The 25,933-nt window shown below is 48.8% G+C and overlaps 1 protein-coding gene across 1 annotated transcript in view; it reads left to right on the top strand.

The window, feature by feature from the left end:
• AK7 (adenylate kinase 7) overlaps positions 1-25,933 on the top strand; it is a 1,456,966-nt gene that overhangs the window by 770,682 nt on the left and 660,351 nt on the right. The window contains exon 11 of the mRNA XM_069637722.1: positions 14,450-14,578. Coding sequence (XP_069493823.1) covers positions 14,450-14,578 — 129 coding nt within the window. The remainder of the gene's footprint in view (positions 1-14,449; positions 14,579-25,933) is intronic.

Genomic DNA, 25,933 nt, shown 5'->3' with positions numbered 1-25,933 from the left:
ACTACAAGGGACGGGCGGGAGAGCGGCTCTCCCCCAGAGGGAACTATGAGGACTTCAGTGAGGCGTTTGAAGGAGACTGCCACGGGGGTCAGTGTAGTCGGTGGTGCCCCGAGTGGTTCTGCCGTCCTACTGGAGGGGAAGCAGGGGGGCACCTCTGGCGACCGTAAGGATTTAGGGATTTGAAGGACCTCTTGCCTGTTTTTTTTTCTTCACGACACTACCCCTGGTCCCCGGTGGGTTAAGAGGTGGGATCCGTGGACTCAAGCTCATCCACAAGCCCTGTTTGGGTCTGGCAACACAGAGGGGACAGCGGGGACTGCTACAACATGGCCACCAAATCCAAAAACAAAGGTGGGAAGGGGGCGCCAGCCGGAGGTGATTTAGTTGGAACACTACCTGCAATTTGGCCAGCGCATACCCCAAGAGAGGGCCCTGGAGCAGCCCGGGAGAAGTCGGGCGACGATGCAGATCAGGAGATTGGGGAGGGGCGCTCGATGATGACTAGACAGGAATTCTTGGGGGAGCTCCATACCTTACAACTGAATTTAGCCAAGACCTTTCAAGATCAATTTCAACTAATGAGAACAGATCTGAATGAGGGCCTGGGAGAGATAAGGCAGGAAACGCGCCAATTGGGGGAAAGGACAGATACCCTGGAAAAGGGCCTCCAAGAGATGGAGGAGGAAACCGCAGCCAACAGTGAAGCCATAGAGCGATTGGACATGGCTACGAGGTATCTGGAGATCCAACTCGAGGATTTAGAGAACAGATCACGTAGGGTTAACATCAGAGTGAAATCGTTACCAGAATCTGTCTCAGATAAGGATCTAAAGGAGGTTCTCCAGGGCATCTTGGGCGAAGGGAATCCTGAGAAGATCGAGTTGGACAGGGTTCACAAAACCAGGCGGTTGGTCAAAAGCCAGACAGCGAGACCGAGAGACGTTCTGGCGGCGTTTGGTAGATATCCCCAGAAGGAAGCAATCCTACGTGCGACGAGAAGGAGCGAACCCCTTATGTTTGAAGGCCAGCAGATTGCATTGTTTCAGGACTTGGCAGCTAGCACTCTCGTGAAGAGGAGGCAAATGGGACCGCTAGTGAAAGTGTTGAACGAGAAGGGCATTCGATATAAGTGGACTTTTCCGTTTGGGCTACTCTTTGAATGGGAGGGAGCCCAGAAGCGAGTGACAACCCTGCAGGAGGGGACTGACTTACTTCACATTGAACTAGAGGAAACTCCGAAGAGCTCAGGAGCTAGGGGAGCAATAGGACGCAACAGGCCGAAACCATGGAGCTGGTCGACTGTGGGAGAGAGGAAGAGGAAAAGTGGCAAAGATGGTATGAGGAGGCAAAATGGAAATCCTAATGAAGAGCGGCGTAGCTCTCCCAATGTCTTATTAATCTGACTTGAAAGGAGGGGCGATGGGCCTCTAGAAGGAGAAATGAGGACTTGGGTCGGAGGAGGAGCAACCATTTTGGGTACGGTAAGGGCGGAGATGCCCGAGTTGGGAGTGTCGGTCGTAACTATTAACCTCTTAAGTGGATAACGCATAATGTGCGTGGATTAAACTCTCCCCTGAGAAGGAAAAAATTGGAACTCTTTGTGAGAAAGGAGAGACCCGATATTATGGGACTACAAGAAACGCACTTGCTATCCAAAGACCAGGGTCGGTTGAAGCTGAGAGGCTTTGATCAGATATTGCATGCCTCAGGTCATAGTAAAGCAAAGGGGGTAGCACTGGCTATCCGGAACACAGTTAATTTCAGAGTGGGAGCGGTCACGAGAGGTAAAGAGGGGAGATACCTGGTGGTTAGAGGGGAATGCCAGGATACCCCTTACACAATAGCGGTGGTATAAAGTCCCAACTGGGTAGAAGGGGGAGGGGTGTGTGGGGCTGGAAGTTTCCTAGTGTGCTTTTGAGAGACCCGGTAGTTCGGGGAGAAATTGAGGAGAAGATTAAGACCTTCTTTGCTATAAATAGGCTGGAGGACACGGGAGAAGGGATGCGGTGGGACGCTTTTAAGGCGACAATCAGAGGGGATCTAATTGCTGCATCCGCTTTTCGAGTGAAGCAGTTAAGAGCTTTGGAGGTGCAATTGGAGGCGGAGGTTGAGGCAGCTAGGCAGATAGCAGGGGCAACTCCATCCCAGAAAGCTATGCGGGAATATAGGAAGGCGCTGGGCCAGTTAGAATTGCTACGTACCAAGAAGGCGGAAGGGGCACTCCTAGCCGTGAGACAAAAGTATTATGCAAAGGCGAATAAAGCGAGTACGCTTCTGGCACGGCTACTTAGGGGAGCAAGGGCGAAAAATGCCATCACGGCCTTGAAACTGGGCAATGGGGTGAGGATAACTGAGAAGTAAGAATTGAAGGAGGCTATTGCAGAGTTTTATGGCTCCCTTTATACGTCCCAGAACCCCCTTAGTGAGGCGCAAGACAGGTTTCTACAATCCGTCCAGCTGCGGGAAATAGATGGCGACTCGAGGGAAGCCTTAAACAGAGTAATCACAGAGGAGGAAGTAAGGGGGGTGGTCAGGGCTCTTCCAGTAAATAAAGCCCCCGGCCCCGACGGTTATACCGCTGCCTTTTATAAAATGTTTATTACACAATTAGCACCGCAATTGACTCCCCTATTCAACACGTTTCGAAGGACTGGTAAAATTTCCCCGTCGATGGAAGAAGCAAAGGTGACTCTCGTCCTCAAGCTGCATATGGATCTACAAGAGAGAACGGCTTACCGCCCCATTGCTTTGATTAATATAGATGCCAAGATTTATACTAAAATCTTGGCGAATAGGTTGAACACTATTTTGTCCTCTCTCGTGCATCCCGACCAGACAGGTTTTGTCACAGGCCGGCAGAGAGCAGATAATATCAGACGGGTGGCTCACTTAGTTGAAAAAGTCCAAAGGACATCTACCCCAGCGGTTTTGGTGGCGCTTGATGCAGAAAAGGCCTTTGACCGTGTTGAGTGGCCTTTTCTGTTTCGCGTAATGGAAAGGATGGGCATTAGGGAAGAATTTCTCACGATGGTCCAGGCCAATTATCAAGCACCATCCGTTAGAATAATGGTTAACGGGTCAGCTACTAGAAGGATCAATTTACAGAGAGGGACTAAGCAAGGCTGCCCCCTATCCCCTATTCTCTATGCGCTGTACCTGGAACCCCTTCTGCAAGCGATCAGGGAAACACCGGATATACGAGGCATCCCGTTTGGGGGAGAACAGCAGAAGGTTGCAGCTTTTGCTGACAACATGCTGCTGATGTTGACGGTGCCCAAAGAGTCGCCTCAGGTTAGCCTATACCTATTAGAACAATTTGGGGAGGCCTTGGGTCTCAAGGTTAACGTTACCAAGTCAGAAATCCTCAATCTAACGCTTAGGGGACTAGAACTTGAGGAGATGAGGGAAAGTACTCCCCTATTGTGGAGTCTGGGTGGGATTAAATACTTGGGGGTAAAGATTACGGCAACAATCTCAGGGTGGTACTCAGCGAATTTCCCCCCCGCTCATTAGAGCTTTTCGCAGTGAGCTTCGTAGATGGCGGAGCCTTAGAGTGTCGTGGCTAGGGCGGATCGCAACAGTGAAAATGGTTGTGCTCCTGCGGCTGCTGTATTTATTCCAGGCTATCCCACAACCTGTTCCACCTAGCTTCTTGGGGACTCTGAAGAGGGATTTTGTGTGGGAAGGGAAAAAACCGAGAGTGCGGGGCGGCTTGTTAATGGCATCTAGACAGGAGGGGGGCCTGGCTTTGCCGAATTTTCGGCGGTATTATGAGGCCACTCAGTTATGAATCGTCAGGGAATGGCTGCAGGGAGAGGAGAGCCAGCGAGAAAAAATGTGGGTGAGAATGGATAGAGCAGTAGCCCACCGTTGTCTCTCGGAGGTCCTATGGCTCCCGAAGGAGCATAGGCCGCGGCACCTATATGAAAGCACGATCACCAAACTAATGGTGGACATCTGGGATGCCATGGTGCGGGCCAAGGGAATTACTTCTTTCCCGTCTCCATTTACGCCGCTATTTGGAAATGGCGACTTCTCCCCGGCTTGGAGAGAGGGGGGGCTTTTGTGTGTTGGCAGGAAGGGGGATGTGGGAAGTTGTGACATGTTCCGGGAGGGGGCATTGTTATCATTCGAGGACTGCAAGACGGTTTTTGCAATACAGGAGAAGGAAAGATTGCGCTACGCTCAAATAAGACATTGGGTACTACATCCGGGAGTTAGGAAAGCAGCAACTAGGGGTCCGACAAAATTTGAAAGGTTTCTGCTGACCAATGACGGTGCGAAAGGCCTTATCTCCAATATTTATAAGATCCTGAATAGTTCTGATTCCGCTCTTCAGTGGCCATATATGCAGAAATGGGAAAAGGCCCTAGGGAGGGAAATCAGTAGAGGGGAGCGGGAAAGTCTTTGAAAGAAGATACCCAAATTAGCCAGAGCCTCCCAGCTCCAAGAAGCATGGTATAAGCTCCTATTCCGATGGCACTACACCCCAGCCAAACTGCATAAGATGTTTCCCACGAGACCGGATGGGTGCTGGAGGGGGTGTGGGCAGGTAGGCACGGCAGAACACGTTTGGTGGCAATGTCCCAAGATTGCTTCTTTTTGGGCCGAGATACAAAGGGCGCAGGAGAGGCTTTTTGGCCCAGGAGACACACGGACCCCGATGCAGATCCTCCTGGGCGTCCGAGGGAATTCTGATGAGGGGAGGATGGGGGGTAGGGAGAAAGCAAGAGTAATTTTGACGCTGGCAGCCCTTTTGTTGATAACCCAAAGATGGAGGAGCCCAGAGATTCCAAAGGAACAAGACTGGCTGCGGAAAGTTTGGGACATAGTAGCCTTGGAGTGGGCAACATATGCCATGGAAAATGGAGCGCAAAGTTTTGCTGCCGAATGGGGAGAGATTGTCTTTTCTCAAGGATGACTACAGAGTGATATGGTGTCCTCCGCGATTGAGACTTCTTGAGCTACAATAGGGTGAGGGAACTGTCTGGGAGAGGGACTATGAGGGATTTTGAATGCTCGTCGTCCTGGGGATGGGGGGGAATTTTCTTTCTTTTATTGTTGCCTTGATGTTAAAATCTGAATAATTCAATAAAAAGAGTTTAAAAAAAAAAAAAGTCATAAAAATGACGATCTTGCCCAGACTGCTACATCACTTTCAGGCACTCCCCCTACGAATCCTGCCCTCCTTTTTCAAAACACTCTCCAAGATGATATCCAAATACATCTGGCAGAACAAAACCCTGAGACTTTAAAATATCGTACTTACAGCCCCCAAGTCAAAGGGAGGCATGGCACTACCTCATTTTAGAAAATACTACGAGGTGGCGCAGATGTGGGTTCTGAGATAATGGATCCCAAATAGATCTGGGAAGCACAAGATAGGGCAATGGCAAAAACAAACCTGGGGCATCTGTTATGGCTAAGGCTGGAACATAGGCACCCAAATGTTTGCATAAGCGAGATCATGAGCACAACACTAGAAATCTGGAACAGGGCAACAAAAAAAGAAACATTGACAATAGATCCTGCTCCCTTCATGCCGCTATAAGAGAACCCCGAATTCCAACCAGGCACAGAAAAAGGGACATTTCAGAAATGGATAAAAGCGGAGTGCACAAAGGTGGGGGATATGTTCGAAGACCAACAAATTAGAATGTTCACAGAATGCCGGGACCTCCTTGGCCTCACGGAAATAGAGAAATACAAGTATGAACAACTCCACCACTGGCTATCATCCCCAAGAATAACACAGGTGGCAACAAGAGCGCTAGCCCCATTCGAATCATACATCTTGTCACAACCAGGGGATAGGAAATTTGTCTCTACCATGTACAGATTTCTAAATACCCACCCGGAAGAGACAAAATGGCAATACATGAAAAGATGGGAAAAAACATTGGGAAGGGAGATCTCGAGAGAACAATGGACATATGTATGGCAAATAATTCCCAAATGGACACGGGCGATCCAGACAAGAGAAGCATGGACAAAAATAATGATATAATGGCACTACACACAGTAAAGACTGCACAGAATGTTCAACACCATGCAAATCAAATACTGGAGAGGCTGTGATACAGAAGGCAACTGGAGACACCTATGGTAGGACTGCCCAAAACTTCAAGGCTTCTGGTCGGAGGTAAGAGCCCAAATGTAAGTAATGTTTAAGGGAACAGAAAACCTAGGAGAAGAGGTCTGGATGGGCGGGATGTGGGACCCCCGGGATAGAACAATGTCAAAAACGCAAAAGAGAAACTTTATGGGACTGTTAGCAGCTGCATGGCTAGCCATAGCTCACAAATGGAAACAGAAGACACCTCCATCCAACCTAGAATGGCTACAGAGGGTATGGCAACATATAGCAATGGTGCGTATAACATTGAAGGGGCACGCCAAAACTTCATAACAGACTGGGTGTTGGCGCTAGAATATTTACAAAGTGAATATATGCTACAGTGGTGCCCACACAAAATAAGAATATTGGACATGTTAACATAAGACTAGATGAACTCTGAGGGAATATCAATGCACTGTAAAAAAATATTGCCGGTGTGGAAGAGGGCGGGGAATGGAGGGAAGGGACAAGGGGCGATGTTGGATGTCCCAATGTTTAATGTCTAAGAAATGCAAATAAAAATAACTTTACAAAAATGTAAAAAAGAGTGGAGAAGCAAGAGGGGAGAACGAATACAATTGCAGAAGTCAGTAGTAACACATAAGGCCTCATTACGACCCTGGCACTCACGTAATGAAGGGTGCCGGTACGGGACCGGCACCCTTCATTACGTGAGCGCCGATTACGAGGTTCCCTTTGCGGGACCCGGACCAGACGTCTGGTAAAACCAAACGTCTTTTCCCGGTCCCGCGAGGGGAAGAGGGAGGTAATAACGGGACATTTGTAATGTGCCCGTTATGACCTCCCTCCCCATTCCCATTGAGCCCTATGGGGGCTCAAATGGGAATGGGGAATAGTTCCTTCAAGGAAAAATTACCGGGTCCTCCAATGTTGGAATGACCCGGTTATTCCTCATTGAAAGAACCCGGTAATGGAGCCCGGTTGCACCATGGCTGCCTCCAAACTCGTAATGAGGCCCATAATGTTGCATGCCAGGATACAAGATGAAGATGGGAACAGCATTATTCAGGGCCACCTTGAGTACAAGTTGCAAAGGAAGTCCAGCAGGAGAGTTGATAAAGGGTGACGCACCATGAATCAATGAAGTCCATAAAAGTAAAATTCAGCAAGAAAGTGATGGTGAAACCAGAAGGTATCAGGACAGACTCCTGTCTGTGGGAAGGGGGGGGGCCCACAAGGGAACAACACGGGGGGACCAGAGAGGGTGTGGATGGCCTGTGAGGACAGAGGGTGTAAACACATGTTGGTGCATGCATGGGTCGGACCCTGGATCCTCCTGGTCTTAACATGTCCAAACAGGAATTGCCCTTATTAGACTTATTACTTTACCAACTACCCTCCTGTCAGTATCCAGAGTGCATCTCTTTCCCTTGTGAAACTGTCTGTCCTCTGTGTTCCTTTACAGGGTGGATCGTATTTTGTAGTTTGCTGGAACTGACTGTTGTAATAATAATAAAGTAGATATTTGTATACAATCTTGACTGGACAGTCCCTTTTATCATTGGGTAATAATTGTATTTTTACTGTGTTGCAACTAACCAACGATCCACGACTTTGTGCAGATAAGCCTGCCGTTCCGTCCATGTTACCAAAACTGGACAAGGAGGTCTTATAATTCACTTGTATTCCAATCTGTTCGGATCCCTTCGGGTGTACTATAGGTGTGGGGTTGATTGATGGTTTAGAAACCGATATTCATCCCTGGACCACTGCCCCGAAAGTTGATTTATTACAGTATGCATGTGTGCAAGGAGCGTTTATATCATGTATGTGTGAATGGGTGTATGATATATTGGGGGATGGGTCCACATGTAAATGAGAGTGTGTGGTGAATGGGATGGTTAAATGAGTGAGTGAATGTGTAATTGTGTGTGTGCGCTTATGTGTAATGCTGGGATGCTACCATTTGATACTTGGGCCCCACCACGTCAGGCAACCCAGAGCGGGCGGAGCATCCAAATTTGCCCCACCCAGTTTCTGAAGTGAGCCCCTTCCCATCATCAGTTAGCCCCCTGCCCCACCGAAATGTAGGTTTTGTTGTGCCCCTGCTGCACTCAGACACAGGACCTTGCCCTTGTGTTTGGTGTATATATACCCCGATAAATTAAATTAATGTTACAGGGCTGAGTTTTCGTGTCAAAATTGAAGTCTGCTGTTTTACATTAGTTATGCAGCAGCACTGCGTTAGTATTACTCTTCGGGTCAGTCTGCACGGTCCTATAAAGCCCAGGCATGCGCAAAGCTCGTGAAGAACAGAAAAAAAAGTTTGTCGCCGAAAGTAGCCCCAAACTAGCCCAATTGTACGTAAAATAGCCCAAAAGGCAAATCACTATGCAGCTGGTAAATGGTACACCCCGCTGACTTGCAAAGCTGCTGATTGGAGCAGATCTTGTTAGGGAGCTCCTCATTTGTAGTTCAGGGTGAAGAGTTTGGGAAAAGACATTTCATTGAGTTTGGCCATTTCATTCCGTGGCATTGCTGGTCTCTGTTCAGAACCCTGTCTCCCTCTCTTTTTTTTTTTTGTAACAATGGTTTTGACAAATTTGTGGTTTGCACAACAAAGATTCATCAAAACCAATGACAAACTTGACAGAGAGGTAAGTGTGGTGTGTGGCCTGTTTAACTGTGGGCCTGTTGCCCCTTTAAGAAAGAATGTCATGACCACGTCATGACACTCCTCGATAAAAGGGGCTACGCTGGCAACTCGTGTCTGTGTCATTCTTTGGTCCTTGTCTGCCGTGTGACCACAGCCTACTGTAGCAGCCCCGGGATGGGTGCCCCCGAGCCGAGGCTGCATTCTGCTGGGTGCCCCCAGCCACGGTACGAGCACCCAGTGTTCCGGATTCTGCAGGGTGTGCCCCCTGCCTCATGGTCGCTGCAAGCCCGTAGTAACCTTATCCAACCGGGTGCTCCCGGAATCTGGTTCGGCCTGCCCTGGTGACCTGTGGCGGGCCGCTAACATTGGCGACGAGGGCGGTCTGGGCCCCGCATGCGAAAGCGTGCAGGCTGCTGGAAGCCCGTGGGTCAATCCGAGAAGCGGCGTCGTCCGCGTGTGAGGAAAGCCGCGTCGGCCGCTACGGGTGGGCCAGGGCTCTGTGCTGTGTTTGCACGGGCCACCTGGTGCCCGCGGGTGAGATCGAAGTGCCGGGGGGCCACCGAAAAAAGGAAGAACAGCTGAGGCAGCCCGACTAGAAGCAGCGCCAGCTGCATGCATGGGGGAGCAGCGGCCGCCGCACAAAGGAAGTTGGCGGAGCCTGTGAGAGCACGGGCCTGCAGCAGCGCAGAGGATGACCCAGGCCTCGGGCCGCATGAAATGCGGGACGATAGAGGGTCTGGGAGTTTAGGCGCGGGGTGGGGGAAAACGGCGCGAAAGCGTAGGGACGGGCGTCCGAACGGCGCCACAAGAAACAAAAGCCCAGGAAAGGGCAGGAAACAGCACCTGGGAAGGTGCGAAATAGAACAGCAAGGAGTCAGGGGGGTAACCCGGCCGCCCCCAAGAAGGAACAAAAGGCCGGGGGTGTATAAGTAAGCCAGGAAAAGGAGAGGCGGCACAAACCAGGTAAGAGCTCACCTCTCTCGGGTAGGCTCTTAGTGCCTGGATAAGGGGAAGGAAAACGTTTGCTCTTGCGGGCTCACACATTTTCTACCTCTCTGATTTCGTGCTAAATGCAGTGGCTACGCGTCACCCAATGGTGCCGGAGCAGGAGCGACCCAGAAGTACCAGCTGCGAACGAACAAAGCACATTCGCCATGGTCAAACGAGAAGCGTGGCTGACAGGATTCAGACGAGAAGGATGGCGGAAGGAAGAGCAAAAAGGGCCCAAGAATTTTCAGAATGGTCGAGGAAGGCAGAGAAGGAATATGGGGCACAATGGGTGCTGGAGATGATGCAGAAAGAAGAAAAGGCGAAGGCAACGTCACCTCTGCTGTTCATAGAGCACAGCAGCAGCGAAGGAGAAGACGAGGTACCGCAAGGACAGAAAAGGGGAAGAGCGGAGTCGAAGAGATCAGAGGAACAGACAGAGGCACCGACCAAGAGAAAGAAAAAAGATAAAAACAAAGGTACTGTGAATAATAATGTGGGGAATAAAATCGTAAAAATGTTAAATTGCATCACGTTTTCGGGTAAGTCGTCCAGAACCAATGGCAAGAAGAGCAGAAGGGGGAAGGGATCCAGGGAGGAGCAGCAGGGGAGTTCCTCAACTGAAGCAAGCAGTGATGACGAAAGGGATCATCTAAGGGCTTGGGTAAAATGGAGAGGAGTGGTGAGCAGGGAAAAACGGAGAGGGACGGGGGTTTCCCAGGGGCAGAACCCAGGGAAACCCCCGTCCCGGCACCACAAGGGGCACCAGTAGTCCCGGTGCCGCAAGGGGCACCAATAATCCCGGCACCACAAGGTGCACCGGCAGGGCCAAGGGTAGTGGCAGGGGACACACCACCGGGGGCAGGTCAATGAAAGCGATGGCTTGGTACATAAATGACAAAGTAAAGGAAAAAATATGGAGGAAGGAATTGATCGATACCTTTACATTGTTAGAGTGTCAAAAGAGGGGGATGAATGTGACCCTAGAGGACATGAAGGAGGACGAGAAAAGTTTACTAAAAAAGGGGCCAGTAGTAAGGAATTTTGACAACTGGATGTCAGCCTTCACCATAATGTCTACAATTATATTACAAAAATTCCCGGAGGATGGGGTAGCATTAGTAGCGTATCAGCAGAGGGTGCTGAAGGTACACGCAGCGTTTGGGGGTGACGCATGGCTGGAGTATGATCACAAGTTCAGAAAAGAGATGGACTGCTTTCCGGATATGGGTTGGGATGAAGAAAACTTTAATCTCTACATATTTAATGTGCTAAAGGAAAAATGGGATTCCAAGGAGCGTAGAAAAGGGGGACAGCAGAGAAGGCAGTATTGGCAGAATGATTACAAAGCGGATTATAGATTAAATAGCAGAAAGTACGAATCCAGCTATGACAGAAATAGAGACCAGAGTTTTCGGAGCAGAAATTATGGGTCACAGAGAGGGTGGCAGAGCAGCCTGCCCCCGACAACACAGGGTGGGGGCAGTGGAGCAGGGGGACAGCAAGAGCAGAACCTGGACAATGTAGGAGTTTTGAAAAGGGGTTTCCTGTAGCTGGGGATGGAAGTGCAAGTTCAGCCACAAGTGCGAGAGATGTAAGGGGGGGACCACAGCAGCTCCAAGTGCACAAGGGCCGCAGCTCCAAGCGGCAGAAGCGATGAGACGCGGAAATAAGAAATGGGGCGGGAAGGGGGCCACGCCGGTAAAAATCGAGAGGATGGAAAGGTGGCTCCAGAAACACCCAGACCAAGAAACGGCAGACCAGATTAGAGAAGGTTTTAACATCCCGTTTACCGGGCAGGGAGCGCAAGACATTCCTAGGAATCTAAAGTCGGCAACCGAAAACAGAGATATAGTGACCAGTAAGATCAGGAAAGAGGTAGAACTGGGAAGGGTGAAGGGCCCCTTTACGGCCTTACCATTCGAAGAATTTATATGCTCTCCACTAGGGCTGGTGCCGAAAAAAGACGAAGGGGAATACAGGCTGATACACCACCTATCCTACCCCCTGGGGGCCTGAGTGAACGACGGCATCACCCAGAGCGATGCAACAGTATCATATTCAGACTTCGAGGAGGCAGTAGAACTGGTCAGGATAGCGGGAAAAGGGTCAGGGATGGCGAAAGCAGACATTAAATCGGCTTTCCGCCTGTTGCCAGTCAACAGCAGATCGCAAAGATGGTTATGTATGCATTGGGAGGGGGAATACTTCGTCGATAAATGCCTCCCGATGGGGTGCGCCATCTCATGCGCATATTTTGAGAGGGTAAGTTCATTTTTGCAATGGGCAGTAACAGAAGAGATGAGGGAGTCCACGATGGTACATTACCTGGACGATTTCTTATTCGTTGGGCCAAAAGGTTCAGAGCTATGCAGGGCAACCCTGGATATATTTGTGGAAATAACAAACGAGTGGGGTTTTCCTCTGGCGGAGGAGAAAACGATGGGCCCAACGCAGATTATCCAATTTCTAGGAATAGAAATTGACTCAAACAAAGGAAGGTGTCGGATCCCGGAGGACAAGGTGACGGATCTGCTGAAGACAATAAAGGAACTACAAGGGAAAAACAAAGCGACAGTGAGAGAATTGCAAGCGCTGGCAGGAGGCTGAACTTCGCAGGAAGAGTCATACCACAGGGAAGGGTGTTCCAGAGAAGTATTGAACTGAAAACGAGAGGTGCTACAAAGGGGCACCACAGAGTCAGGCTAGGGGGAGGAATCAAGAGAGATCTGGAAGTGTGGGCAGAATTTCTGAAATACTTCAATGGGGCGGTGATATGGCGCTCACCGGTGAACGAGGAAGGTAAAAGGGTGTTGTTCACCAATGCAGCAGGTGGCCTTGGTTTTGGCGCAATACTGGGGAAACAATGGTGTGCAGGCAAGTGGCCAAAAACATGGCAGGTGGCGGAATAGACAAAAAACATAACGCTGCTGGAGCTCTTCCCGATATGGGTCGCGTTATGTGCATGGGGGGAAGAGCTAGGAAACAAGGAGTTGGCAGTATGGTCAGATAACATGGCGGTGGTGCACGTGTTCAACAAAGGAAGTGCGTCATGCATGATAGTGTTGGAATTAATGAGGGCAATCACACTGGAAAGCCTAAAAATGAATACATGCATAAAGGTGAGGCATATTGCTGGGGAAGCAAATGTGGTGGCTGATGCAATCTCTCGCTTTCAGTGGGAGAAATTCAGGGAGCTGAGACCAGACGCGACAAGGAAAGAATGCCCACGCCGCGGAAGGCATGGGTCCCGTTGGAGGCACTAGAAAGGAATGCCCGGTTGGCCACAAGGTCGACTCAAAAGAAGTGGGAGAAGAACGGAGAAAGGAAAGGGTCATCGACAAGCTGACCAGGAACGCCCTAACGTACAAAACAGGTAAGCAGTACGAAAAGCATGTAAAAGATGTGTTGGTGGAAACAGGTGTAAAAGAGGTAAAAAAAAAACAGCTGAGGCAGCCCGACTAGAAGCAGCGCCAGCCGCATGCATGGGGGAGCAGCGGCCGCCGCACAAAGGAAGTTGGCGGAGCCTGTGAGAGCACGGGCCTGCAGCAGCGCAGAGGATAACCCAGCCCCCAGGACGCATGAAATGCGGGACGATAGAGGGTCTGGTAGTTTAGGCGCGGGGTGGGGGAAAACGGCGCGAAAGCGTAGGGAGGGGCGTCCGAACGGCGCCACAAGAAACAAATGCCCAGGAAAGGGCAGGAAACAGCACCTGGTAAGGTGCGAAATATAACAGCAAGGGGTCAGGGGTAACCCGGCCGCCCCCAAGAAGGAACAAAAGGACAGGGGTGTATAAGTAAGCCAGGAAAAGGAGAGGCGGCACAAACCAGGTAAGATCTCACCTCTCTCGGGTAGGCTCTTAGTGCCTGGATAAGGGGAAGGAAAAACGTTTGCCACCCAACCCACCCTACAAGAATAACGGAAGAAGAGGGGTGCAGGCAGGAGCCGGTACGCTGAGTACTCTCTGGGTACACGGTCTAAAAAGGAGCAAGCAGAAGTGAGAACGCAGAGTACTCTTTCGGTGCATGGTCCAAGAAAAAAAGGAGCAGGCATAAGAGGGAACGCTGAGTACTCTTTCGGTACACAGTCCAAGACATGTCGTAGGTGGCATGTGCCCAGGAACAAAGGCCCAGGGATAACAAGGACTCAGGAGGAGCCTTGGGCAACTTCGGGACTGGACAAAAGGTGCCCAAAAGCGTATGGCAGTGTATTTATTTTGTTGTGTTGTATTTACTGTAAGAAAATAAAATGCCTACGGCCTACAACTTTTCCATACACATAAGTTGTCTGTGATTTATTACTTAGGTAGGGATCTGGTAAGAGAAGCAAAGCGAGCCCACACTACTCAGCCTAATGCTGTTGACTCCCTGCGAGCCAGTAGGGACGAGCAGCGGGTCCTCGCGCACCCTCTCATGGTCGCTGCGAGCCTGCAGTAACATTGTCCAGCCGGGTGCTCACGGCATCTGGTGTGGGCCACCCTGGTGACCTGTGGCGTGCCGCTAACATTAAGATGGTTAATCAGAAAAACTGCCTTTCGTAACCCGAAAGTGAATGAAGAAGGTACACTGTGATGGCAATGTATGAATGTTTTGGGAGAGCCGCTCTCAGGTTGCCTTAAAATCGTAATGGTTTTATTGTGACAAATATATTGAAAGATGTTTTTATGGGATTTTAACCATCTGCTAAGAAGGGCGCGTTAATAATTTTGTTTTTGTGTTCCACTTTAGCCAATCAAAATTTGCATCCTTGGGCCACCCGCTGTGGGAAAAACCACGGTATCAACACTACTTTGTGCACATTACAAGCTGCATCATATTCATATTAAACAAGTAATCACAGAAGCCATTGCACGGCTGGTAAGTGTCTCTTTGCACTTTGAAATTACAGAAGTTACATTAAAGCAGATTACTAGATAACTGTATTAATAGAACTTTGGTAACCAGCTAAACATGGAAGACATTTTTGTTATTGGATACCTTGTCCGTTATTGCCATGGTATTACAAATGAATTTGTTTCAGTAAGGGCCCATTATGGGTTATGAACTTACTAACATGTTTGCATGCAACAGTATTTCCCTGACATTTTAACTCATTCCTTACTTACCCTGTGGGCTTATTCTTAGCGAAGAAGTGAAAAGTAATTCCTAGTTTTAAAGGTATCTGAAACTTTCCAGCGAGGACTCCTATTTCACATTCATTCGTTGTTTGGCAGTACTTGGAAATGTTATTGTGAGCTGGTGACAGAGCTGTTTATAGCGAGTAGGGATTGCAAGAAAGAAATGTATGTGTGCTTAAACGTTGGGTTCCATAGTGGTTAGGTCTGTTAAGTTACAGTAGATACAGAGGCTGCGGAAAGTGTGGGTCTTCAGCTTTTGTTTTCTGAAAGCTGGGGGCGTTGGGGTTATATACTGAGTGATGGCCATCCTGAAGCAAATGTGGACTTAGCAATTTCTTTCCACTAGTCGCTGTTTCTTTGCTTTACAAAAACTGAGTAAACCCTTGCACGCTGCTACCTACTATCTATCGGCCACCTGGTCAAATTTCCGCCTTCCTCTCTGAGTGGGCTGACCTCTCCTCCTCACTCCTGTCCTCAACCTCGCAACTCATCTTTCTTGGAGACTTCAGTATCCACCTTGATGCCTCCTGTCCTCCCTCTGGACTCTTTCGCGACCTCTGCGACTCTCTCTCACTCTCTATTCTCCCGTCTGGGCCGACCCATTCTGCAGGGCACACTCTTGATGCTCTGATCTCTTCTGACCTTCCCCTCTCTGTCCCTCTCTCCACTCCTCTCTCCTGGAGTGATCACTTTCTCCTATCCTCCCACCTCACCCTCCCTACCCCACAGGCAAAGCCACCCTCATCACTGCCACCCACCTTCACGGTCATCCGACCCATGAAGCGCGTGTCAGTTAAGGCTTTCGCTACCACCTTCTTGCCCCCTTCGGCTGACTCCCACCCTGACACAGCCCTCTCCACTCTCCTATATCTGATACCCTTGATATCCTTGCCCCTGTCATGAGGATCCGCCTGAAGTCCAAAGCCAAATGTAACTCCTGGTATGGCTCAGATCTCGTCACCCTTAAACGCAAGTGCAGGGTGGCAGAGAGGAAATGGCGTGCTTCATGTTCATCCTCTGACAAACTGGCCTGCCGCCTGCTCCAAAGGCAATACCGGCTCTCCGTTCTCACTAAGAAGAGAGCCCTTATCCAAGCCCGCATCTCTGCGGCATCTAACAATTCGGCCGAACTCTTTAAAATCTGCAAGGAGCTGGCCAACCCTGCTGCAGTCTCCACCTCTCCTGTCCCCTCCCAGGCCCTCTGCACGGCACTGGCCTCTCACTTCATTTCAAAAACTCAGGACATCCTGTCCTCACTCTCCTCCTATCACCTCCCCCCTCTATTCCCTGCTCTCCCTCTGGCCCTTCTGCAGTCACCCCTCCTCCCTCCTTCTCTGCCTTTCCCCTTTTTTCTGCTGACAAGGTTTCGAGACAAGTGCGATCTATGAAAGTCTCGTCAAAACAGGTCCACCTCTGTTCCTCCAAAACTATCAAGGACCACATTGACTCCCTGGCCCCTGCCCTGGCGGACCTCTGCAATCACTCCTTCGCCTCTGGAGTCTTCCCATCCCCCCTCAAGCACTCCCTTGTGCACCCCCTTCTTAAGAAACCCTCTTCCGACCCCTCCCGCCCAATCTCTATCACTCCCTTCCTGGGAAAGCTCCTGGAGGAACTGGCCATCTCCAGCTTAATCTCCATGCTGAATCTGTTGGTAGTCTTCATGACCATCAGTCAGGCTTCAGAGCTGCCAGAAGCACGGAAACTGCTCTCCTGAACATCCGTGAGGACCTGCTCTCTAACCTTGACTCTAACACCCCTTGTGTTCTCATTTTGCTCGACCTCTCTTCTTCCTTTGACACTGTCAACCACACCATCCTGCTCAACCGTCTCCGTGATAACCTGGGTATCACTGGTCAGGCTCCGGCGTGGCTGACCTCCTTACTCTCCAATGAACCCTCCCAGGTCCAACTGGGTTCCTTCCTCTCTGACATCTTTTTCTCTACCTGTGGTGTCCCCCAGGGATCTAACCTCTCCCCCTGGCTGTTCAACCAGTATCTGGCTCTTCTTGCTCACCGCATCGCCGCTCTCTGTCCCAAATGTCAGTGCTACGCGGATGATACCCAGCTCATCTTCAGGCTACCCTCGGCCTCCTCTTCCCCTTCCCTCATCTCTGACTGTCTCTCTGCTATCCAGGAATGGTGTGCCGCCAACGACCTCTGCCTTAATGCCAGTAAGACTGAGATTCTACTTATCGGCACACCCATCCCTCCTTCCCTGCAGCTCTCTGGCCGGCCTCCCTTGGCCCTCTTCCTGCGCCTACCTGCAAGGCAAAAAACCTTGGGGTCATCTTCGACTCCACACTCTTTCTCTCCTCACATATCCGACGTCTCTAAGAAGTCACACTACCAGCTACACCTCCTCAGAGGTATCCTTCCTTTTCTCTCCTTCCCCCAGAAGCTCACTGTCTCCAGAGCCCTGGTTCCCTCGAAGCTGGACTAAATCTTCCTGCCTCTACTCTCTGCCCTTTGCAACTCATCCTGAACAGGACTGCGAGACTTGTCCTTGGCCTCAAGCCCAGGGACAGTATCTCTCCAGGACTGAAATCACTACACTGGCTCCCAGTGGCTGCGAGGATTAAGTTCAAAACCCTCTGCATTGTCCACAAGGCCTTCTGGGGCCTTGGGCCAAAATACCTTCAACTCTCTCTTCCGAAATATCTTCCTTCTCGAGCTCTTCGCTCATCCACCTCCAACTACCTCAGGGTCAGCCGCTTCTCCAATCAACGAGCTGGGGGTAGATCTCTCTCTCCGCAGCAGGGGCCTCCCTCTGGAACAGCCTTCCTGCCTCCCTGAAACTTGAGGAGAACCATCTCCGGTTCCGGAAGCACCTCAAAACCTTCCTCTTTGCCTCTGCTTTCTCTCCCTCTCTCCCCTGCTAAAATCACTGAACCTGCACTGAATCTGCTACTGGGCCACTCACCGATCTCGGTCCCTAGCATAGCCACTCTTCCCTGCGCTGCCTACCTGCACTACGGGACTGTCTCTGTATCCTACAGCCCCTTCTCCCGGCACTTACCTTGCACTTGCCACCAGCTGGCCCTATTATTTATCTTGTATTCTACTAACCATGTACAGCACTTTTCCCCCTCTCCCCTTCCCCTTGCACTTTTCCCAGTCCCCTCTACCCTTGCACTTGCGCAATCTGAATGACACCTGGCCTAGTAGGATCGTTGTCTGTCTCCCCTTGTTCCCCCCCCCGCCTCGTCGCGCCTTGAAACACTTGTGTATAGGCGCGTTACAAATGCCATATCATATCATAGCATATAAACGCCAGCAACTGACAGTGGGAGCCTGCGTCTTTTCATCAGCCTGCAGTATTGATCATTGCCTATTGTGTCAAATGTGGTTGGTGCCTGTGTCGATCAAGAATGTCATGGTTTGTCTCCTTAATTTTATCTCCAATTCAGGGCTAAAGTCTTGTCTGTACTATTATGGCATCAATGCCTTGAGTTTTTCTCCAGGTCATTGTCACTGGACATTCCTGCTTCTGTGCTTAGCCATCTTTCCTCCATGGGCCACATGTGTTGTCTGGTGGATCTTCTGGACTGTTCCGTTATCCATGGTGATGGGTTGTAAGGTCTGCCTCCTCTGCAGACAGTTTGGAAATTATTAATTTGAGCTCATTTATTGCACAGTTGGCCGCTATTGCTGAATACATGTTTTTATGGGAAAATGATAGACCATATCTGAACAAAATATTTTGTGTGGACTTCCTGGACATGCATTCTTTCATTTTTTTATGGGGAGGTCGGTTGAGTTTGTGTTTTTGAGTATTGTGGCAATTATGCTCCTTCCAGGTCTGTTGCTTCTCTGCCACCTCACTCTCTAATTCTTGCTACTTCTAGAACTTCTTCCAGTTCTATTGTTATTAGTTTGGACTATTAGGTGTCGCTTGTGACACCTATAGGCCTAAACTATTGCACTAGAGTACAGATGGGGAGTAATGGCATACGATGAGGGACACCCGGTCTACAGGTATTCTTTGGCCATGAGCCCACCCATTGACTGCCTATGGCCATGCTAATGCCTATGGCCATTCCCACCCATTCCTTCCTCTCCCCGCCCAAAACTCCTCCTCATGGGAACTCTGAGCTCACTTTAATCAAGCCTTACCATCAGACTTTGCACTTGGCTAGGGTTTTTTCAAATCAGCCACCTGATAGTTAATGACTTAATTGGAGTTTTAAACACGCTGCTGGTGTAATTAAAACATCTTACCAGGCCTGACTTCAGCCACTTGATTTATAAGCACTCTGTGTCCTTCACTGAAGTCCTGTTAAAAAAGCCCAAATGATCCAGGGCTGACCAAACATTGGCTGTATGTAAGGAAGTTCCACAGGGGAGCCTCCATCTTCCCCACCACCATTCTTCGGGCCATTCTTACACCTTGTGCAGGGGGGAGGAGAGGGACATCTGAAAATGATGGCTGGGGGCCCTCCTATCTACAGCTGTGAAAACCTGCCTGCATATGTTCTTAATAAAAAGGCATTGATCTGGTATAGTTTTAGGATTTAAAGGGCAGTTGAAAAATGGTAAACACATTTTTTTGGGACACAAGCAATTTCAGTTGCAGAGTTTTTTTTAAATCCCAGGAGCACATATTTTATCACAAAATCCATGTATCATAAGGAATTGGAAGAGTTAATTCAGTGCAACCTCAGTGATTAAAGGACTTGTGAGGGGATACTGCGCTGGGGTGCATAGACCTTAATATAATATGTTTCCCAATACAAATTGACTGAATGATTTCTCTAGTTTTAGCTTGGATAGATTGATGAGTTTCGCTGTTAAACTTTATTAATTTTACAGCATATAAGATATCCCACTCCAAAGAGCAAAAGAAGGGGGTGACATCTCTGTGATTATTGAACTGTTTTTGGAAACGTCTGTCTGTGGCCATCAATGATAAATTAAAGTGCAGTAGCCTTCAATTTGTGAGGGCTAATGTTTCTTTAGGGCATATGTGCATACCTTCCGTTACACCCTGTTGCTGCATCCTCTGGCAATCCCTAGATGTAGCAATAGAGAGGATGTTAAAACTACAGATTTTCACAGGACAGGTTTACTGGCCGCTGCATAGCAAAACAGAGAAATTCAGCCAGCATGGAGGTTTTAATCATTAAATGACCACTTAAGAAAAACTATTAAGCTTTCTTGTCAAATTTGAATGGAGGGGCCCACTAAGTGTAGAATCCCATTCTAACTGAATAGCTTGAAAGGCTCTGACGCCAGGCCTGATTCAGAATCGCCTTATTCAATTTTATCATCTTCAGACTCTGATTCCAGAGTATGGCAATTCATGATGGTGAGATCCAGAAACCCTAGGCTTCCTATGGGTCAGAGTCATGCCCCATTATCACCATGTGAGTAACCTCACCAAGTTGGTTGCTTGGTGACTGAGCAGAACTGGTTTCTGGACGTATTTCTAGTTTTTGGAGTACAGTAGTGGCTGTTGCTGGTGCAATGGAATCTCTAAGAAGGGCAGGGCAGACCCCTTTTATAAAGCCTGCCCTCACCCCCTTTACCGTTCGACGCACTGAGCAACAGGCGCTGGAGATGGGCAGCACACAGAATCTGTGTTTGTTACAGATTCTAGTCAGGTGAAATGTGTGCACATTGCATTTAATGCAGGTTGTTGTTTCACATTCACACCACAATTCCCCCTTTAAGGAACTTTACTCAGGTATGTATTTAGGGCAGGAAAACGGGATGCTTCACTTCAAGAGCTTCTTATATAGAATTAACTACACTGTTTTATCTTTCTATGGCCTATCATTTTGGACATGTCAAAATACTCAACTTTGATGCTACAGTGGTGTAGAGTTTTTCTAATGTTGCAAGAATGTTATTATATCACATGTTTATGTATAGCGCTTCATGCTTGAATCCTCCCACTTCTAAGTGCTGTTACAACTGTGGAATTACTACCAAATGTAATGATACTCAATTTATCAACTGCAGAAGGATGAAGGGCTGATTAGGCGCTGGCAAGGTTTGAACTTGGAAATTGCAGGCAGACACATGTCACAGTTGAGCATTTAACTCACTGAGCTATACACTTGGTGCAGATAAAAAGAAGCCTTTATCACATTTGCCCTGCACCCCCTCCTGAGCCCTGTTCCCTCCAGTCCTTTTTCAATACAACATATAACATTAATATTGCATTTGTAAGAAGTGTGCCGTGACATATTTGCCCTTCTTCTAAGCACTGTAATAAAAAGTGAAATAATAGTTGTTATATAATAAGAAATGTAATCCCCACAGTCAAAACATTACCAAAAAGTGTGGGTATGCACATGTAAGGAGAAATAGCTAAATGTTAGCATCAATGATTCCATACAAAGACTCACAATGATGTCATAGCCTTAAATCAATGTTGTCAGTGTTGAATTAAGTGTGACTGCTGTGATTCTTAGTAAACTTCAAAGATGCCCATAGAAAAAAAGCATATCTCACGCGGTTGCTTTGCTTCCATGAGGTATGCACTAATCTAATTACTTTAGGCTATTATGTGACACTTAAGCCACCTATAAGCTGAAACTATTGTATTATAGTATAGATAGGTAGAAATGCATATGAGAAGGGGCACACAGCTTGTAGGTATTGATTGGTTATGTGCCCACTGTGAAGTAATTATGAAGTAAGACACAGACAACAGATTCAAAGTTCAGACCAAATATGTTTATTAACTTAAATGTCGGGATGGTGTAAAGCCTAACTTGCCCGGTTCCATGTGATGATGTCCCCGCAAAAATGTCACCATGCAAGAATGGTGCAGTTTGTTTGCTGTAGCATTATCATATGGAACCTGCGGGGGGACACCCCAGCAACCCCTGCTCCAATTTACCCCATATATTGTTCCCATATATAATGGCACCTATGCCATTTCCGGGCGACTATATGTATAGCGACATTATATATGGGGATAATATTACCTGCAACCACTTTCTCTATGCTAAGGTGGGATTTCCGTACCTAAAGAAACTAATGATAGTCTGAGTCAGTAAGTTCAACTTAAGTTTGTCTGTGTCCAAAACCTATATTTGCCTTCACAGCTAAAGCTAACAATTGATATTGATATTTTATTTCTATTGCGCTCGTACACAAGTGTTTCAGAGCGCGACAAGGCAGGGGAGGGGAACAGGGGACAACAAAACAACAATCTTACTAGGCCCAGTGACACTGAGAACGCACAAGTGCATGGGAGAGGTGGAGGGGAAAAGTGCATGGAAGGGGGGAGAAGTGGAAAGTACGGAACAAAGGAGAAACAGATCAATAATAATAAATAAATAATAAAGGCAACAAATAGTGGTAGTGCAGCCAGCAATTGGCAAGTGCTGGGTTTAAGGCAGCAGACAGGGTAGGTCTGTTAAGTGCAGGAGGGAAAAGGGGGGGCTGTATGGGTACAGATACAGACCCCAGTGCAAGGGGTGGTCCGGAGGCAGTGCAGGAGGGTGGCAGGGTGAGCAGGTATCTGGGCCCGGAGGACAGAGGGTGGCCAGGTGCACAGTGCCAAGAGAGAACAGATCAGCAGGGGAGAGGGGGAGCGAAGGCAGAAGCAAAGAGGAAGGTCTTGAGGTGCTTCCGGAACTTTAGCTGGTTCTCCTCCGGTTTTAGAGTGGCAGGGAGGCCCCAGCCGAAGACCGAGATCTACCCCCAGCTGGTTTCTTTGAAAAACGACTGACCCTGTGTGTAGGGATGTCAGCAACAAACAAAACAGTGTTCCAAATAACGTTCAGAGCTTCTTCTAGCTCTAGGCATACTTTCTAGCTCCCCTTCCCCAAGTTCAAAACAGTTCCAAAAAGACTTGGGGTTCCCTTCCACAAGTAGACAACGCAGTTCCAAAAAGGCCTCAAGGTACCTTCCCTAAGGTGACAACACAGTTCACAATATCTCCGGTTTCCCTTGCCCAAGACCTTAGCCCTTCCGGCTTGCCAATGTACAATCAGTTCAAGTCTCTTAATTCTCACAACCAGTTCCAGGTCACCTTTACAATCCTTCAGGTTCAGTTGATACAGATTGCTATCTATACCATTCACTTCAGCAATTTTAGTTCACAAGTGGACATTATTTATCTTGACTTTCTTTGGCTTTTTCCAGACAGGGTATTCTTGGTCTTGGCACAGTTGTCGAACCACACAGTCCACCCATTACAAGTCACGCAACCGATAACCCTAGGCTCTCTTGCCCACACAGGTGTCTTTCTCACTGCACCTGGACTTTGGTACAGATTCACTTCAGCTTCTCCTTTACAGTCTTGTGGCTTTGCCACAGTGTGTTCTTCCACACATCTCACTGCGTGGTCCTCACACTATTCCACCACCTTGCTTTCACAATCTTCATAAGTGTTCATCACTTGATTTTCACCTTATTCATAGCTTGCTTTCCACTTTATTCACAACATTTCAGTTCACTGTCACTTGCACATACATTTCCGCTAAACCGGCATCACCAGCGGTAGTCTGAGGAGTACCCGGGTAGGAGTGTTCCCTCTGATTAACTCATTGTTCCTCCTGCCTTCTCTCTCTCTCTCTCTCTCTCTCTCTCTCTCTCTCTCTCTCTCTCTCTCTCTATATTCACACTTATATGCATGTTTGCGAGCAGTTGTGGGTTGCTGGTAGATCTGCCTCTCACTCGCAGATGCTACCGGTGGCCTGCAGCACTTGTGAGTCCTTAGTGCCCCACAGCTCTGGCTGTGGGCACCTGGCAGAGGGGACTCTGTCAACCTTGATCCTTTCATGGCCTGCTCAGGGCCTCGCTGTAAGTTTCTCTTTGGAAAAAACAGCGTTCTGGCCTCCAGTCAGGACTCTCCTTGGCACCCTACCGTGCAGGAATTCTCCCCTCTCAGGCCCATCTCCACCGGCCCAGCGTGTCTTCTGCTGGTGTCCCCTTCCTTAATGTTGGATCCAACTTTTATGCACCTGTGACCTATTAGCAGGTTGCAGGTGCGAGCCCTTGAGTGTAATTGCTCAACTACAATTACTGGTATCCACTGGACATGCCTGACCCTCACAATAGTTTCTTCCTCGTCTCAGTACCAGAGTGGTTTAACTGCATGTTAGTGTGTACAACTCCTAGTCGCCTCTTCCTTGTCCTAGTACTAGAGTTGTATGTTGGGGAGGCATGGTATCGAGTATGACACTGCCACAAAAGGTACCATTTTTAAAACCTTTTTTTGAAGTTTCTGGGTTTGGAAATCTCCTAGGTTGCCCTATAACTAAGATGGGGGTAGTCTCGACCATCAAACTATAAACAAAAAAGTCCTAGTGGAGTCTGTCAAATCAAAATGGCTTATGCTAACAAAACCTAATTACTTAACTATCTCTTGCAGAAAAGGAAAAATTGGTGTTTAAAATAATAAATTGTAATTGTATAAATAAACAGTGCTTATACACAGCTGGAGTGCGTCAAAGCGCTTCAAGGCGGGAAGGGAGCAAGGGAATACAGAAAACATTCTTAGGCCTTGAAGTTTCCCAATGCTCTAACAGAAACAACTAGCATACTAGGCCTGATGGCATTTCTCCTAGTGCAAGTGCTTGAAATATTACAGTTGTGACCATGCTAGAGCGGGGGGGGGGGGCGATGACAGGACAGACGAACTTACTAGTCCTAGTACATTCAGGTGTCATGATGCCTACCCCCGGGGAACCAGACCAGGTCCAGCAACCCCGGAAGCAGGCATCAAGTCATTTTGAGCAAGCCCAAAAAACCCTGCTAGGGGCTGCTTGGGTGCGGTCCTGGCGCCTATGGTGCCAGGCTCATATGGAGAGTCATTCCTGGCGCCATAGGCGCCAGGCTCCTAGAGTAGAACTTACCTGATGCAGACCATGCTGCAAGCTTACCTGATGCAGACCATGCTGCAGAGCTCCAAGCCAAATGAGGCTTGGAAGGGACTATTTTACCTAGGGACTATTTTTTACTCGGGTTGGGCTGGGGAGGAATACTTACTTACCTGGGACTACTTTGGAGGCTATTTAAACCACGCCCGAAGAGCAGCACACGCTTTGCGTTATTCTGCATCCAGCAGCGTAACGCTCACCGTGTCTGCAAGCCTGCATCCAGTCTTCTGCCATGCCCACCTCGAGTCTGCAGCTCCTAGAAAAAGGGAGGAACAGAAGGAGAAGAGGTTAGAATAAGAGCAAAACCTTCAATCCTTACCTGAATTCCAGATCCACCGCGCCTTCGAGCTGGAAGAAAGAAGCATTTTACGCGCGCCGCCTCGCCTGGTGCAGCGCTGCGCAGAACTCACCGGCCTTCGCAGCATCCTCATGATCCACCGCATCCTTCTGCACATTCCCGCCGCACTCTGGCACCCAAGGGGAACACAAGAACAGCAAAGGTGAGCCAAGGGAATAAACAGAGGCAATAGTAATTACCCCATAGACTTACTTGATTACCACCGGGGGTACTATTCCTCTTCACGGGTTGGCGCAGTCTCCATTGCATTCTCGCCGTACCCCGGCCCCTAAGGGGAACAAAAGGACAACAAGGTGAGACAAAGGGACAAACGAGGGGAACTCTTCTCACCACAATAGACTTACCTAATTTTACCGCCGGAGGCATTATTACCCGAACTTCATATTTTCTCCCCACACCTGAATAAGGGAGTAAGCAACAGTTTACATTCTGGCCTTATTTTATTGAACTGTGTAGGATAAGCCAAATCCTTACCTGAACTTCGTCAGCTACCACAAGGAACTCTTCGCTGGGTTCAAGCTGCAAACTGCAGGGAATCGGACAAGAGTGAAAGTCAGACATGTGAACTCTTACGAACTACATACTTTTCGGAGTCAATATTGTTCTGGAACTCACCAATTCCTTCGAGCCAGTGAAGCAACTGGTTATCAACGCGCCCCTGCGCTCAATGCAGGATGGAGAGCTCATCATTTCAAACCATCAGGTGAGACTATAAGAGGGGACATCAAAGGTGATCTGTGGGGAGAACAGCGGGGGTGGGGGGGATTTACGCTCAACTCCACGGGTGGTTAATTCCCTTTCCTACGGGCCAAGCAAACAAAGCTAGGTGGGCCAGTCCAGCCCGTCATCTCGGCCCTATGCGTCACATTGGTGGAGACCGCAGCTGTCCAGTTCAGATC

Source organism: Ambystoma mexicanum, chromosome 14, assembly GCF_040938575.1.
Source record: "Ambystoma mexicanum isolate Mex_15411 chromosome 14, UKY_AmexF1_1, whole genome shotgun sequence".
NCBI lineage: Eukaryota > Metazoa > Chordata > Amphibia > Caudata > Ambystomatidae > Ambystoma > Ambystoma mexicanum.
This window is presented reverse-complemented; position numbering and strand designations above follow the sequence as displayed.